Source organism: Martes martes (assembly GCF_963455335.1).
Source record: "Martes martes genome assembly, chromosome: 16".
In the NCBI taxonomy this organism is placed as follows: Eukaryota; Metazoa; Chordata; class Mammalia; order Carnivora; family Mustelidae; genus Martes; species Martes martes.
This window is the reverse complement of record NC_137904.1, coordinates 8,915,298-8,932,827: the sequence shown is the minus strand read 5'-3', so window position 1 is coordinate 8,932,827 and position 17,530 is coordinate 8,915,298. Positions and strand designations below refer to the sequence as shown.

General features: G+C 36.4%; 1 protein-coding gene and 1 pseudogene across 2 annotated transcripts; both read right to left on the bottom strand.

Moving 5' to 3' along the window:
* Positions 1-2,639: 2,639 nt before the first annotated feature.
* Positions 2,640-2,843, bottom strand: LOC308357617 (keratin-associated protein 19-7-like; the record flags this gene model as incomplete). Its single annotated transcript, XM_080827289.1, has 1 exon — positions 2,640-2,843. One exon carries the CDS (start codon positions 2,841-2,843, stop codon positions 2,640-2,642), a length of 204 nt encoding a protein of 67 aa, XP_080683415.1.
* Positions 2,844-12,073: 9,230 nt separating this feature from the next.
* LOC308357579 (KATNB1-like protein 1) lies at positions 12,074-13,031 on the bottom strand (annotated as a pseudogene). The gene has a single exon. The product of its transcript is annotated as a KATNB1-like protein 1 (transcript).
* Between the last annotated feature and the right edge of the window lie 4,499 nt (positions 13,032-17,530).

Here is a 17,530-nt window from a genome sequence, read left to right as displayed (position 1 = left end):
AGATTTGTTTGTTTGTTTGTTTGTTTGTTGAGAGATCTGTTTTAAGGAACCAGTTTACATGCTTGTGGTGGCTGGCAAGTCAGAAGCAAGAAGGAAAGGCTAGCCCATTGGAAATTCAGGCAGAAGTTGACACTGCTATCTTGAGGCAGAATGCCTTCTTTAGGAAACTTCAATGTTCTTTTAACACCTCTAATTGATTGGACTAGATCTACCTGCATTATACACAGTAATCTCCTTTACTTAAAGTCAACTGATTATAGATGTTAACCACATCTTCAAAATATCGTCACAGTGTCATGTAAACCCTGATAGTTGTTTGTTGTTGTTTTTCTCTTTTAATTCAAGTACCTGAGTTAAGCTTTGCTTGCCCCCACTTCAAAGAGGCATCCACTTCAAAGATAGTGATCCTCAACAAACACATTTCCAGCCACGCACTGAATAAAGAGCCAGACCACGTTCCCACACTAAGGCTTCTTGGTTTTAGGGATATTACTTGATTACAGTAACTGCCCATTTGGCCATTTGTTTTTTCCTGGCTTTAAATTCCCTCTCATGTTTTAAGTTCACCAACAGTAAATAAAAGCAGAAGCCCAGGTCCATTCTGTGTGTGTGTGTGTGTGTCTCTCTCTCTCGCACGCCTTCTCTCTTTCTCTCCCCCTCCAATGACCTCACTGTGTGGTCCCAGATGTGCTGTGTAATTTTTAGATCTTATAAGTAATATAGCTTCATTTTTTTTAAGTTTCACCATGGTTATTGCTGAAGGGTATCTTTCTATCTTAAGAAGAACTACAGAGGCTAGCCCAACCACAACATTAGTTATTGGTAGGCTAAGACCAGCACCAAAAACAGTAACACCTAGAATACTGTTTGATCATCAACTGAGTACCATAGCCCAGTCAAATTGACACATAAAACAAACCATCACAGGAGGTATGATTGAGAGATCAAATAGCTTACCATATCATTTAGCTAAGAGGACCATGTGCATATTTTCTGAGCTGAATCTGGTATGGAGGAAAACATCTAATGTAGATTAATTTCAGCTCTGTGTCATTGATGTTACTTTTTTGGGAGGGGGAGGGGGCTCTTCAGGAGCGAAGCTTTGTTCCAGAATGAGAAAATGTAATTCCCAATACAGACAGACCCTGAGGAGGTCTGAACAATTCCTTTTATTATTCCTAGTAGTGATATAATTGGATCCATGAATTAAGAATTAGGATGTCACTTGGTCTTGGATCTTAGACAAAGTGGTGAAAAGACAAAAGAATAATTCAAAATTCATTCAGAGTTGTGGTGTCCAGTAGTGGCTAAAAGCAGCTGTGACAGTAATGGAAAAAGTGGTGTTACTGTAGTGTTAACTTGGTCACTATTCTAGCAGTCTTTACATCCCTGGGTCCTGTATACCCTGTCAACTTCATCCCCCCACTTACCAACAGGTTCTTTGAGTTACCCACATTCTCAAAGTTTCTCTTTTAAAAAAAATTCCATCTCTTTCAATAAAGAACCATGTCAGATAAATTGTCTTTTTCTTCACAGTCTTACTTCTGGAAGAAAAATACACAGTGAAGACAATGATACTGGCCTGGTATCTTTCCTCTAATTACTTCCTTGCTAATTTAATAGCACTACCCTGGGACCCCTGAACAGAGCCTTGGAGTAGTCTGGTGGGGAGAATTTGGGTTTGGGTCTCTCCATATGGTACAAATGGAGGTTGGAATGAAGTTTCTAATAATTTATTGTACTTGCCTTGTGCATTTACTGTCAGCCCAGAAGCAATCCAGTGTTCGATATGGGGTATATAAAATTTTTAGCAAATTATTTCAATGATCATTTCAACATAAAAATATAGCATGAAAGAAACTCAACTTACAACTGGATCATATCAAGTTTAATAACCATCTAGTATTATAGCCAGGAGTGAAATAAGAAAGTGAGACATTTCACTACATGAGTCTGTAATGAATTTCAGTACAGATACATTAAAGCTGAGTGAATTCAAATTTCAATAGACAGGCTCACTATTGAGAAGGAGAGAAAGATAAACATCACTGGGTATAATAAAGTTTGTTATGGAAAAAGAAAGTAGGTGAAAAGAAGAACATTGAGGATAGGTTTTTTCCCCCCTCTGTACCATGACATAATTCATATACCAATGTTATCTAACTAAAAGCATTGAATAAGATTTGGTCTAGTGTTCAGAGGAAAAAAATCTTCATTCCAACTGAGTGTTATGGATTGGAATATATCTATCTAGCCATATGGGTGTATGTTTATATCTCTCCTAGGATTTTGGTTTTTTGTGGAGTAATTTATTTTCTTCATTGCCAGGTGGGTGCAGTTACAAATAACCACTTTGACATCTTGAGTTTCACAAAAAATGAAGGCCACGTATGCTATTTAAACCTCGGATAATTTATTGCAAAAGGAATAGAGAAATCCCACAGTTATAAAAGCAGAAATAAAGGACACCAGGAAACATGAAAGAGACCATTATAAAATGATAAATATTCCTAAAGTCTTAGATACCAAATGTTTTTGATCTTGGCTTGGCTCCAGATGATCTTGTTTGGTTTGGTCATTGTAGTCAAATTTGGATAATCCTTTTGCGGCCTCAGATGTTGGGCTTCTGGAGCAGGATTTCAGTAGAAGCCAGAGAATCCGTATCTCCCATAGCGAGATGGGCGGCAGCAGCCATATCTGTAGCCTCTGCAGCCCCAGCCCCAGCCCCAGCCACAACCTCGTCTGTGGAAGCTGCCACATCCCCAGCCACGGCCACAGCCCAGGCCACCAAAACCTCCATAGCCATAGCCCAGGCCTCCATAGCAGTTGCTGTAGTAGCTCATGGTGTCAGGGGTGATGAGTTTGGTTTGCTGTTCGAGTCCAGATCCTGAGTGTGAAAGTCAGCATGGATAGAGAGATGCTTATATACCCTGAGCAGAACATACGATAAATCACATGTGTACTTTTCCTTTGTGTCATGCTGCATATTATCTGTAATGTTGTTAACTCATTATTCTTCTGTCTCTTGACACAGGGAGAGGCCCTCATTCCCATTAAAATACCTTGGTTTACTTAGCTTCTTATTTAGAATGTCCTTGAACCTATTGTTTAGCTTTTATGGGAAGAAATGCCTACCGCTTTAAATTTTGTACATTCCAAACCCTAAATTGAATTGCTTATTACCAGGTATATTAACATCATTTACATTTGATGACATTCCTTTTATAATTAAAAATTTTCTCCTTTCTGTCATCTCCCAAGTGGATAATTCCATGTCCAACTAAATTCACAGATATTTGTTCAATTTACAGCTGTTAAATCAATATTTTTCAAAAAGGAAATTTGTTTATCAAGAGGAAGACTGAAGAAAGTGCCTCTGTTCAGAAAACATTTTTTAAAAGAAGGTACATGTTGATTTTTTGCATTTTAATTATAATAACCTTTATAATATTTTTGGCTTTAAGAACTATCTTCAGCAAAAGGAGAGAGAGAGAGAGAATCTCCAAGCAGGCTCTCCACAGTGTGGAGCCTGACCCAGGGCTCAGTCCCAGGACCCTGAGATCATGACCTGAGCCAAAATCAAGAGTAGGCCACTCAACCAACTGAGCCATCCAGGAGCGCCTTAACTTACATGATTTTGAATATACAGTTGAGTTTTTATGAGATTCTCAATTATTTTAACAACGGTAAATTTCCTCAGATGTTTTAATCCTAAACAGCAAGTAGGAAATTAAACACTGCTTATAGAACTAATGAAGAAATTATAAGTAAACTGATAGTAGCTATCATGGCTACAACAACCAGTGCAACTCTCTGACTCCACCTTAGCAAACTACCATTTTAAAACCAAAATGTGGTTCGATATGTCATAACCCAACATATCCCAAGTTTCTTTTATCCAAATATTATTTCATTATTTCTCACCCTAAACTAGAAATAGTTGATAAGCTGAATTTTTCATTCTCAATAAGTCCTTTCAAATACACGTAACCATAAATAACTCAGGATTAAGGATATCAGCTTTTGTCCATATAACTTAACCATATCATGTGAGAGTGATTAATGGCTAGTTTTTGTTCATTTGGATTTGAAAGAGATGTGTCCACCTGAGATAGCGCACTAAAAAACAAAAATGAAAAACCTCAATAGTCAAATAAGAAATAAAAATAATTTCAAGGATAAAATGTGATAGCTTTACACAAGACCAATTTTACTGTTAATGAGCAGCAAAATATCAATACTAAAGTATTATAAAATACATAGCAAAAATGTTTGTCTTGGTTTTTTTCTAAGTGAAAAAATTATTAAAATGAAAATATCCATTGGAAAATGAAGACTATATATTTCTTTGTAGAAGTATTGTTTTATGTTCAATTGCTGGACCCAAAGTAGATTATTTTTTTTTCTTCTTTTCACTCTTAGGAAGTTTCCCTCAAAATACATGTGAAATAATACTATGATAATGGGTAGTAAAGAAGAAAATCTGTTTTCACTTGGGATAAATAATAGTCTTTACAAATCCATAATGGAAACTTCTGTTGTAAATTCCAAACGTTGTCCTGTGACTCGGACATAAATCAAAACAACATGAAATTGTAGGTCACAAAAATACACTACATTACACTAGGAATGTCACATATTTTTTTTTCTCATTCTAAGTATACTGATAATTCTTTTTCTTTGTAACTTTGTAATACCTTCCTTGGGCTGCGAAGGTACTGACCTGTGTGAGAATAGGATACTTTCAAATGTTATTTAGTTATAGGAACCAAAGCTCTTTAAAGGCATGACCAAACTCTATTCCTGATGTCCTTACCTATGAAAATATGGCATTTGATAGGACAAGTGACAGGAGTCAACTGATTTTTTTTTTCTATCTTCAGGTTGTATAAACAAACCCAAATCTTTCTAATAAAAAACTGTGATGAGGATTAAGTTTTAACACTATTCATTCTTCATTTGCCTTGAAGTACAACTAAATTACAAATTGAGAAGTTGATTATATACAATAAAATAAAATTTTCACAATAAAAATGTAAAAGAAAACACAATAAGAGGTAGCTAATCTAACAGAGGGAACTATTTCCCATAAACTCAGCTATAAAATAGTAGCTATTCATGGAAATATGACAAGAACTTTCCAGATGGTATTCAAATTTGAAAATATATAATGAAAGAGAATCAGCATGGTGGGGTAGATCACCAGGTTTCAGTGAACTGGTTTTTGATCTTGGTTCTGACACTTGTGGTATTTGTGACTCCAGGAATCACTCAACTATCTGGAGTTTCTTCACTTGTATGATATAAGGGGCAGCACAGCACTATATCTAATTCTAGGTGAGCTCTCGCTTCTGCTGTTGTCCTTTTATTATTGGATTTCGCCAACTCAAACAGCAACAAAAAACTTTATCTTTTTGCATTACCTGAATATTCCATTCAAATTTGAAAAGGCAAAAATTTTTATTACATATTTTACGTACTCTATTATGTAAAATACCAACAACAACATGCTTGCTTTTGATTAGTGATAATTGATTGGAAATCTACTTAAAAAAATCCTTTGGATGAATGATGACTCTCATCAAGGAAAGCTACAGAGTGATATATTTCCTGGTTGTATCTAGGTGTTTACACTTCATTTACAGTTGCAAAAGGCTTGAATACCATGAAGATGATGATGATGAAAGTAAAAAAGAAGAATATCAGGACACCTGAGTGGCTCAGTCCGTTGAACGTCTAACTCTTGATTTCAGCTCAGGTCATGATCTCACGGTCATGGGACCAAACCCTACGTTGGTCTCTATGGTCAGCATGGAGTCAGCTTGAGATGCTCTTTCTCCCTCCCTCTGCTCCTCCCCAAACTTGTGCTCTATCTAAATAAATAAAATCTTTTAAAAAAAGGGAAGTGAACAATGATGAACTTAAAAAAAAAAAGATCATTCACGTTTTGATACTATACTATAATTTTATAAGATGTAACCATTAGGGGAAACTGGGTGAGCAGGTACTCTCTGTACTATCTTTGCAAATTACTATGACTCTGTAACTATTTCAAAATAAAAAGTTTAAAGAATCATCCAAAAAAACAAAGAATATCACTGCATACTACAGAGGAACAATGATGTGGTAAAAATCTAAACCAAATAAATTCTTAATACTACATACATTTTAATTAACTAATTTGAAGTATTTTTAATAAATTCATAAAATAATTATTTTTGTGAGAATGCCAAGTAGAGGAAACAGAGAAAAATATTATATATAATCAAGAAATTAATTTAAAAAACACTTTCTTTTCCTAGAAGTTCAGAGAACTATTTTGATCTATCACTCTTCTTTTCTTGTCATGAAAGAACTGAAGGAGGACACATTTTGAAAGAAGGATGAATTATGTATTCATTTTGGGCTGCATTGATAAAAGGAATTGCAAAAAATATTAAACATATGAATTATTTTTTATTTATTGTCATGAATACATCACAATCGTTAGACTTCATTTTTTATCCTTGTTTAATTTTTAAAAAGATTTTATTTATATATTTGACAGAGAGACACAGACAGGTGGTGTGGGAAACGGAGAAGCAGCCTCCCCATGGACTAGGAACCCAATGCGGGGCTCGATCCCAGGACCCTGCGATCATGACCTGAGCCGAAGGCAGACGTTCAAGGACTGAGCGACTCTGGCACTCCTATCCTTGTTTAATTTAAATATAAATATTATCTGATTAAAATAAAGAAAAAAATCAACAGGTATTTGAGAAGTTATTATTCATTTCAGTCTAAATTTATTGTTCTTTTTTATGTCTCCATTTGTGAAATAAATATTTAATACACAAAAACATATATCAGAATCTTTATTGAAAGTTGAGTAAGATCTATGTTTCGTTACATATATAATTGATAATAAAGAAATAAACAAAAGCTATATTTGCCTTTCAAATTAAGAGACTTTATTAAAGAAATCAAGGAGACATGATAGATAAAAAGCTGTGTAACTCTAAACGTACTGGAAGCTTTAAGTACTATTTTGATAAATGGACCCAGCAAAATCTTGGTTGACCCAGAGGTTGAAATCAGATTCTGAAAGTCCACTCATGGAACCCGATAGTAGACTCATAAAGACGAATTTTAATAGAAGATAGAATCCATATCCACCATAGCAAGGTGGGAGGCAGCAGGTATACCTGTAGCCTCCCCAACCACAGCCACAGCCCCATCTGCAGGAGCTGCCACAGCCCCACCCACACCACAGCCCAGGTCTCCGTAGTAGTTGCTGTAGTATCCCACGCTATCAGGGGTTGAAGGCTTGGTTCGCTATGAAAGCTGTTTCCTGAGCATGAATCTCAGCATCTGCACAGAGGTTTTTACACCCTAAGCCATGGATGTGGTAAATCATCCCAAATATACCTCATTTTCCTCCCACAGAAGAAATTTCATGAAACAAGTATTTCTGGCTTTTTTGTTTAATATGCATGCAGTGATCTTCCACCGAAGTGAAAGTTTTAAGTTAATCTTTAGTTCAGTTAGCTCAATTCCTTTTATTAAGTTGTTTTTATAATGAGAAATATATTTTTGCAACTTCAAAGACTATTCCGACATTAAGACTCATATAAACTCCCCCTTATTTTGGTTTCTGAGGATCTCTACAGCTCAGTCAAGGGCTGCCTGATAACATCATCTAGATGATGCTACTTTACTGCACATGCCGCCTATTTTTTCATGGAGATGACAACCTCTTATTATTTGAGGTAAGCAGGACACTAATGTCATTCTTAAATCCATGCCCCATTTGAGACCATAACCACTTAGATGTCAAATATCCAGACATGTTGAGATACAAACAAATTTTACTTTACTCTTATGCCGTTCAGAACCAGCCTTGAACCAGTTACATTTACAGTGTCTCATTAGACATATTTCTTAATCTTTGAGACACAATATTTGAAATATTGATGCCTCCTTAAAGAAGGCACTTCCAAACTTGAGAAAAAAACAGAGGGAAGAAGAAAGGGAGTGAGAACAAAACAAATATATATTCTTTGTTTTCTGTATTTAATTCTAGTCAAAACAGATGGTGTCTCAGTTTAATACATGTCAATGATCCTTTACAATTCTCACCTGAAAGATGGCAAGAGGGCATCCTGGCAATTTACGAACTTCTTTCTGGGATCCAGGATTATAGCATCATGCCAGAAGAAATAAATAGCTCTACTGATCTTTTTGTGCAGGAATTAGGAAGAGAAACAAAAACGTAGACAAATGACAGTCATAGTGATTTCTCTCAAATACTAATCTAAGGATGTCTTTAATATTGTGTATGTGTGTGTTTAATTTGGACACTCATATTAAATCCATCACCCCACAGGATGAGAAAATTAAAGAAATATTGGTTAAGGATTTACACATAATGTTAATGGGGTACTTGATATTTGACTGCCTGATATCCATGTGTTAAAAACCTGCTACTTAATGACTAGGAGCATATTTAAAGTTCTTTGGAGGAGAGACTACCACATGACTCTAAGATAATTATGGTGATTTTTAAAAAATCACAAAATACTTAATGCCATTGCTTTATTCAGCAATTCAATTTTGAATTCTGTTGAGCTATATCAAAGTGATAGTTTTATGTATATTGACAGTCAATAAAAGCATTAGCACCGGTTCCCCCCCAGGCAGGACTAATAATTAGAATATAAACTAGCCCAATTTTCCAAAGACCTTCTTAATATCAAATGAAATAGAAGTCCTAAGTTGCATTCTGATTTCTATACTGAAATATAGTCGTACTGCATAGAAGTCAAAAATTTCTCAAATTAAAAGTTTATTAAAACTGACACAAGAAGAAATAAAAACCTTTATGAGTATATCTCTGAAGGAAATAAAGTTTGTATTAAAAAGAAAAAAAAACACAAAACCAGACTCCTAACAAAGAAAACTCCAGGTTCACATTGCTTTAGTGGTGAGTTTTAGCAACTACTTAAATAATGCTAATTATTGCAAGAAATAGTGTTAATTTTGCACTAATTATTTCAGAAAATAAACTAAATCCTCAAATCCAAAATTCCATTGTATATGAAAAATTAGAAAATAAAATATCACTAACAATATCAGAAAAGTAAAATAAAGATAATTTAAAGATATGTGCAAGACTTAGTTTTTGATATTTACAAATTAAAGCTGGAAGAAATTAATAAGGATATATATATGTATATATATACACATATAGACATATGTAAAATGTTTATATATTGACTGTAGACAAAATACCTCCCAAATTATATATTAAATAAAATCCCTAATTGAAATGACAGTATAATGTATATATTTACAAAAGATTCTAAAGTGTATAAGGAAATCCAAAAACCCTAGGATATCCAATGCAGTATTTAAAAAGAAAAAAAACTTTACATTAACTGATTTTAACACTTCAAGTGGAATGATCAAGAAAGTGTGTTATCGATGTGAAGATACACAAGTAAGTTGATGGAAAATATTAGAGAGTCTAGAATTAGGCTTCTTTTCCCACAAAGATTCCAAAACAAACAAAACACTTTTCATCAAATGGTACTGAAACAATGGGACATTTCTATGGAACAAGAAGAAAATGACCTCAATTTTTTCATAGTCTACACAAAACTTAATTCAAATGTATGATAGAACTAAGCATAAAAGCTAAAACTTTAAGACTTCTAGAAGTTTTTCTGTTTTGTTTTAGGACACAGAAAGCACTGACCATAAGATAAAACACTGTGAAGTGAAATTCATCAACTGCAAGCCACAGACTAGAAAAAAAAAAGTGTAGCTACAGATATATAGTGCAGACGCTACAGATAGGTATCGATATAGATTACAGATAGAGAATAGAGATGATAGAGGTAAAGGTAGAGATAGAGACATCCATCATACATAAAGATCTCCTGCAACCTAAATGTGTAAAGATAAATAAACCCAAAACCTGAGAACATTGACAAGATATACAATAAGCAAATAAATTGTGTGACATGATTAGTTATCAGAGTTATCAGGGAAACACAATTTAAAACCACAATTATATAACACCACTCACCCACTAGAAGAGCTAAGATTTTTTAAAAAGTGTTTTTCTTACTCAGTAGACTATGATTTAGATTAATCTACATAAAATTTAAGTTGATTTAAAAATGTTTCAATTTTTATTAGTGTGACTTCTAATACAATTTCCAATATAATGTCTTCATCGGAATTATCATCTGATGATATATTCTCAAGAGAGTTTAAGCCTAAGATTTTGGCACATAGTACCATATTTCAAAAAAATCCTACTAGCATGCTTAATTTAAAGAATTCCATTAAATTTAATTTAATGGAAAGAACAAATATTTGGGGGAAATCATCAGGCCCAAAAAGTTCTGGCCGATGAGCAGATTAAGTAGTCCTCCCCTACAAACAGCTCATGAGGCAGCTAGTGAAAAGAGCATGGATAACAGGGTCTGTGTAATAGGATTGTTAGAGTCTTTGGTCACGTGGTTCACTCTGAAGCACTCACACAGGTCCTAGATTTCAATTTCTCTTTGGTGATTCAGAATACTGATGATAGAACCAGTGGCTAAGTGGCTAAATAAAGTTATAATGAAGACTATTTATAACCAGAATCTTAGGCCAGGGATTTTAGCATCCCAAATCACTGCCATAAATTGGAGTTTGCGCCAATATAAATTTTGATTAAGAATTCAAAAAAAAAACTAAGACATATTTACTATTTAATAAGTACCTTCAATGACCACTGACAAGACGACTTGGGACGGAAGTCAGGATACTGACTCACAAATACAGAAAACAGAAGAAAAATACCAAGCTAGAAAAGACCAGCAACCTCTCCCTCTCGAGCTAAATCTATATTCGTTTTTCACTGATTTAATAACGGAAATAAATGATATCCTCAGGAAAAGAAGCAGTTGCCTTCATTTGAAATATCATAAAAAAGGCCACTTATTTCTCACCAAATTTAATTGTATACATTATTTCTATCTATTCACTGTTAAGACACCTGTTAGATCTATTGCTGATTGAAGTTATAATACTATATAAAATTGGAATTAATTGAACATGACAAAAGGACAATCGTTTAGCAACAAATATGGTTTTTTTTTAGAAATATTTAGTGAATTTACTCAAATGAAGAAAGCTTAAATGATACAGAACTGAAAATATTAGGATTCTATATACAATAAAAAGTGACTATAAATTAGCCAAATCCGTGGACATTTCTAGTTCAGCAGTCATAGAAATACATATTCACCTTTTTCTTTTATATAGTAATAACACATACATACATGACACAATGATTCTGGCAAAAAGAAAAATCAGAGATACTAAAAATATTCTCAAGTTTTAAAAATGGTATGGAATAGTTTTAACAACATTTTACATGAGCGGAAACCCCTGATTTAATTCCATGATCTTATCATGCCAGAAGCATGGTTGCTTTTAATTTTTTTTAAACAGATATTGGTATCATACACATTGGCTTATTAATAATTAAGGCATTTTGTATACACAGTATCTCAGTGTGGACAAATTTTTAGTATTGATTATTTGCTATGACATTTTAAACTTGCAAAGTCTTTTCAAAATAAGAAAATAGCTGCACACGTTTAAGTGTTTTCTTATAAAAACAATCTTCACAAAAGTCACGATGATTGGTTTTTGTGATTCCTAGTAATAAGTCCTGTCTTCTTTCTGACATAGTATAAATTATATTCTTATGCAGGACTGCATTAAGACCCAGTAGTTCTTAAACAATGTTACCAAATAACCATATAAAACCCAAATGCAGCAAAGGCGAGCAATCTTCACAGTGCATTTTCACCTCTTTGAAGTTGAAGCTGCTCCTTTTGGATATTTATCCACTTCAATGTGAAGTAGATTGCTAGGGTTTCATTAGTGGTTTCGTATGTGGCTTTTTAAAGTAAAAAAAAAAAAAAAAAAAAAAGGTTTGATCTCTTCCACAGTTCACAGTTCTCAGGTGAGACTTACTTCTTCCTTCCTTTCTTTCTTTCTTTCTTTTTTCTTTTTTTTTTTTTTTGAAATCTAGTCTGGGGACTTTTTGAATAATCAAATGCTCTTTAGTAGATGAAGTCTCTCAATGCAACTGTAATAAATAAGCATCTACGTCCTTGACTATATTACCAGTATATCCTGGGACCAAAGTAAGATGGTTTTCTTGTTCCCATAATCCACTTAATTGTTGTTTTAAAATCTGAATATTTCCATCATTTATAATTTCTGTTTTGGATGACAGTTCAGACCACCACCTTTTTATGACCGCTTGAAGCCAGTTTAAACCAACTATTATATATTCTTCAAACTTGCTTTTAAGTAAGCACTTTACTAGAGGCAACAAATCTACACAGCAGCCAAGTGAGATGTGTTGTTTTTCTTCCTGTAAACTCTTGGTGAGCACAGGAAGGCAATCCACAACAACTCCAAGGTCTTCTATCCTCACCAAATAAGCTCCAAGTTCACTTATACTTCTCTTTCTCCAGAATGTTAAAGCTACATTCAATCTCAAATTCCTGCTGAACAAACCCTGTTCCATCGTTTCATGGTCCTGAGAAACCTCAGAAAAAACCCACTGTATTTTGATGATGGGCTTTCCGTCTGTGGAGAACCAGATCACCAGAGTTAATCAAGTCCGTCCGAGGATCACGGCGTAATTTTTCAGGCAGGTGACCTGCACGAGCCAGTTCATTTTCTTTATTTGCCATGTCACAGCCCCCACTTCTAGGGGACTGTTGTTTTCTGTAACAAGGATTTGGAAAAGGATGATGCACTTTCTTTCGGCGATAGATCACCCTACGCGGTTTATCTGGGCTTTTCGCAGCTTGTCCAACTGTCCTATTTGTGTCAGCAGCCAACTGTGTTGGAGATTTCTTAACCTCCTTCATGTTAGTAAAATTAGAGATCCTTTTTCTAGGAAGATCAGTGGAATGATCCTCAATATTATTACAAAAGCCTCGTTTTTTAACATTGTGGGCTTCAGATGCCATAATCTCTTAAATCCCGGCACCTCATGGTCGCGCGGCGCCTCAGCCCAGCCCCGGCACGAACCAACTGCGCCCGGTAGCCCAGAAGGTCCCTCGGCTCCGGGGCCGAGCCCCACTCTGAGCCGTTCAAACGCAGCCGCGCGCGCCAACAAATATGTATTTTTAAAACTTCTTCCCATTCAAGTTTTGTAAACTCTCTCGAGTTACATTTTAGCATTTATTTCTTGATCATGTTTTAATCTTTTGGTAACACAAGAGTATTTGAGAGGGGAAGATTTTGAGCTTGGCATTTTAGTACGCAATCAAGGAGACCACTATTTAATATTTATATTTATGTTCCAATAATAGCAAGAAATAACATATCTTCATATTCTTCTGTCAATATTACTTTAATTCCTTATAGCAAAAAGTACCAGAGTCTTTCTTTACATTTTACAAGGTCAAACAATTTTATATTTTTTACTATAAATCTTATTTGATTATTAAAATGGAAATTGTATTTCATTTATAGTCCGTTTACATAGAGATACCCCTTCCTTTCTTTCTCCCTCCTTCCTTCATGCTTTCCACTCTTGCTCTTAACTGCATTCTAAAGCTATATATATATGTATAATATATATATATAATGTCATATATATGTATATACATATTTTCCCTCAACATTTAGAAACTATATAATATTTAAGGACAATAAAACACAAATAATAACTTACTGTTATAGAATTTATTATCATAGAAAATATATAGAAAATAGTATATGTGTTATAATTTGGTATTATCCTAGTTGTGGTAAAATCTAAAATTGTAAAATCTGGAATATTAAATTTAAATATTTAAGAGATCCAAAGGTAAAATGGCAGAGTGGCCAACTGGCCAGGTTTTCCTTGACTGTGTCGGTTTGGGTATTAAATGTGCAAGTACTAGGAAAACTCTCAGTCATGAGTAAGCTAGGATGGTTGGTCACCTAGAAGTAATTCCTATCTAAGAGGGTCAAACCGGCAAACTTCCTATAGACATGAATGTGTGTGTGTGTGTGTGTGTGTGTGTGTGTGTAGGTTTGAAATGTAAAATTTGGGGTCATGAATTTAAAAGTGGTATTCAAAGCCTAGGAACCGTGATGGGCTCACAAGGGACAGGAGTGTAGACAGAGAAGAACGAGGAGCACCAAGGAAAGACCCTCAGGGAACTTCAGTGTTTTGGGAATAGGAGGAGATGCAGGAGTTAATCAAGGATGTTAAGGAGTGGGCAGGAGATGGGAGGAAACCCGGGAGCATGTATCGTCCTCGGAGTCAGGTTAAAAATGTGTTTCAAGAGAAAAGTACGTGGTTACTTGTGTCAAATACTGAAAGGCAGAGTAAAATGGAGACAGGAATGCCACTGAACTTGGCACTATGCAATTCACTCGTGACCTTGGAAAAGCTGATTTTGGGGGAGAAGATAAGGAAAAGTGTGATAGGCACTCTTACAATAATTTCCTCTTTTGTCAGTTAAATCAGAAGCAAGGCCATCAAATGGGGGAGAAAGGGAGGTGCTGGTCGTTCCAAGAGAGGCACCATGTGAAACAGTTATTTCAAAGAACTTGAGTAGAACAACATAATGGGACTGACAGACAACGAGGGGCCATGAGAACTTTGTAGTCACAATATGAAATGAGAGCCATCAGCACAGTTGTGTATTTTACCCCTACAATTTCCAAGTACTTTGATGCCACCAGAATTGGCAAGATTAGATTTAAGTTAGATTACAGAATGAAGACCAAGGAATTGGAAGTGTGGAAACAGGGAGGGGCTCTACACAGGAGAAACCAGGGTATCGAACCTGGGTCTGGGGGAAGTGAGGGTTGAGGGGCGTAGTGAGTAGAGATCCTGATTGCTGAATGGATTGGAAGCCTCAGGGACAGTATTTGTTCAAGAAGGGATATTAGAGATGGGAGTTTGTGGTCAGAGAAGGTCATCCTTTCGGTTGGGACCACGATGGTTGTAGAGTTGTGACATTGTCACTCAGGGTACCAGTGGGAAAGGGCTACCAGTGTGTGGGGGAGAAAATCCATTGGAGTGAGCCAGTCAGGGAACAGAGGGGATTGTGTGCTGCAGGTGGGCGTGAGGGTTAAGAAGGAAATCTAATGGGTCTCCAAGGTCAAAGGTGTATGGGGTGTGGGAGGAGGAGAGAACCAGACCCTCTTTGGGATGTGCTGTCCTTGTGGGAAATGCACTTTGGAGCGAAGGCATGGGATGAGTGAGGGGTGTGGTGAAAATGAAGCAGGGCTGGCAGGAGGGTGACCCACAGGACAGGTGTTGCAGACTTAGATTCTGTCCTGCAGGCCCTGGTGGAGACAGGTGCAGACTGAGGGCTAGTGAGCTTCAGCCAACTTTAGAATGGGGCATACAGTGGGAACCCAGGGCTATGACTGGGGGCAAAACTGGAAACAGGTCTGTTGGTCAGGTCCAGAGCTATGATGAGGCAAGTATCAGAACTGTGGCTACAGAGGAAGGAGGGTTAGGGAGGTTCATGAGAGAGAGTAGGAATTGCAGCAGAGAAGGGAAGAGGCAGGAGGAAGGGAAGAGGTGGGAGGTTGTGGGGGTGCAAAGCCCAAGGGGGAAGGGATGGGTTGACCATGGGTCCTGACACTCCACAACCAAAGGGAGGCTGGAAAGCCACCAGGACACCAGGAGGCATTGGGATTCATAGCTCTAGCTCAGAGTTGGAAAGGGGGTGTCCAGATGCATTTATTATCTACCTGTGTGACAGCCACTGAGGCATGAACTTTTGGCATTAGCAATGCAACCTCAGCATGCCAATGGCTCAGGGAGACAGGAAAGTTATGTTCTAAAATGTACTGGCAGAACGACCTTTAGGCTACATTTGCAAGCATGTGTACCTCCCAAAGCAGTCTGTTTTGAATTCCAATTTTTTAAACCTACTTTCTAATCTCCCCAAATTATTTCTGATGTGTAAGGGGGAGGGGAGGAGATGGAAAATGGGAAAGGACAGGAAAAAGAAGTGGAGGGAAATCATTTTCATTTTTTAAGATATGTGAGCAGAGGGAAAAATACACTTTTCATGCTTAGTCAATAGCTTTCTCTGTTCAAATGTCTGCAAATCAAGTGAACCAGGGAACTGCAAACCTCACTCAGGGACCTGAATCGGGAAGAAAAAAACTCAAGCAAAGTCAGAACAATTGGAACTAAAGTGAGCCAAAATATTTACATATAAAAACAAGGTTCCAAACTCCAAGTTTTAAGTACTATCTTTTAAATGCATTTTGCACATTTATGCAACACTGAAAAGGGCAAAGTTAATGTAAATTTAATCCAAACTATTTTTCATCATAAATGAATAAAAAATGCTATGCTCTCCCATAAAGCCTCCCAGATCTAAGGATTCTGAGATCAGGCTCAGAAATAGAATAGCAATTTAGTCCAGTGGAATTAATTTTACAAAAAGCAACTCATATTGTGAAACAGTGCCAATGGACTATTAGTAAATGATTGGGCGAGTATTATGAACTATAAAAGATTCTTAGTAGTGTAGCCTTCATATTTTAGGGTGGGTACCCCTTTTTGGTAATTAGCTCTTTACAGAACTAAAATTAGAAACGACTTCACTGTCCCCTAATTTTTCTTGAAGTATCAATAATTTATGAAATTTGGTCCTGTTAATAAAGCAAATTTTATCTGCATAAAACAACCACAAGGAGCAAAACATGGGGGGATTAAAATTAAAACGACAACATTCTTTTCGGCCAACTTTTGGTGTCAAGCCCGTTGCTGAGTATATAGGAAACGCTGGCAATGATTCTTTCCACTAAACACTCTACTGCGAGAAGTCATTCAAGATAGGTGACATGTGGGGCCCCTGGGTGGCTCAGATGGTTAAGCGTCTGCCTTCAGCTCAGGTCATGATCTCCAGGTCCTGGGACCGAGCCCCATGTCAGGCTTCCAGCTCAGCGGGGAGCCTGCTTCTCCCTCTCCCTCTGACCCTCTCCCTGCTTGTGCACTCTCTGTTGTTCTCTTTCAAAAGAATAAATAAAATATTTTTTAAAAGATATGCAACATAAGGAAATTCTGTGAAACGATGGATATTGTGGCTTACCATAATTGGGAAGGTGTCATTCAGGTCAATGCTCAATGAAGAATTCACGTCCGCTCTCTGTGTCCAGGTCTCAAAGTATAGTAGAGGAAGGCTACAAGGTTGACTCTCAGCCAGTGTACAATAATTAGGGTCCACTCAATCAAGAGGAAAGACGTGGATAAAGAGAGTGGGAGAGGGGCGCCTGGGTGGCTCAGTGGGTTAAAGCCTCTGCTTTCGGCTCAGGTCATGATCCCAAGGTCCTGGAATTCAGCCCTGCATTGGGCTCTCAGCTCAGCAGGGAGCCTGCTTCCTCCTTTCTCTCTGCCTGCCTCTCTGCCTACTTGTGATCTCTGTCAGATAAATAAACAAAATCTTTAAAAAAAAAGAGAGAGAGAGAGTGGGAGAGCCATGTAGGGTACAATAAAATTCAG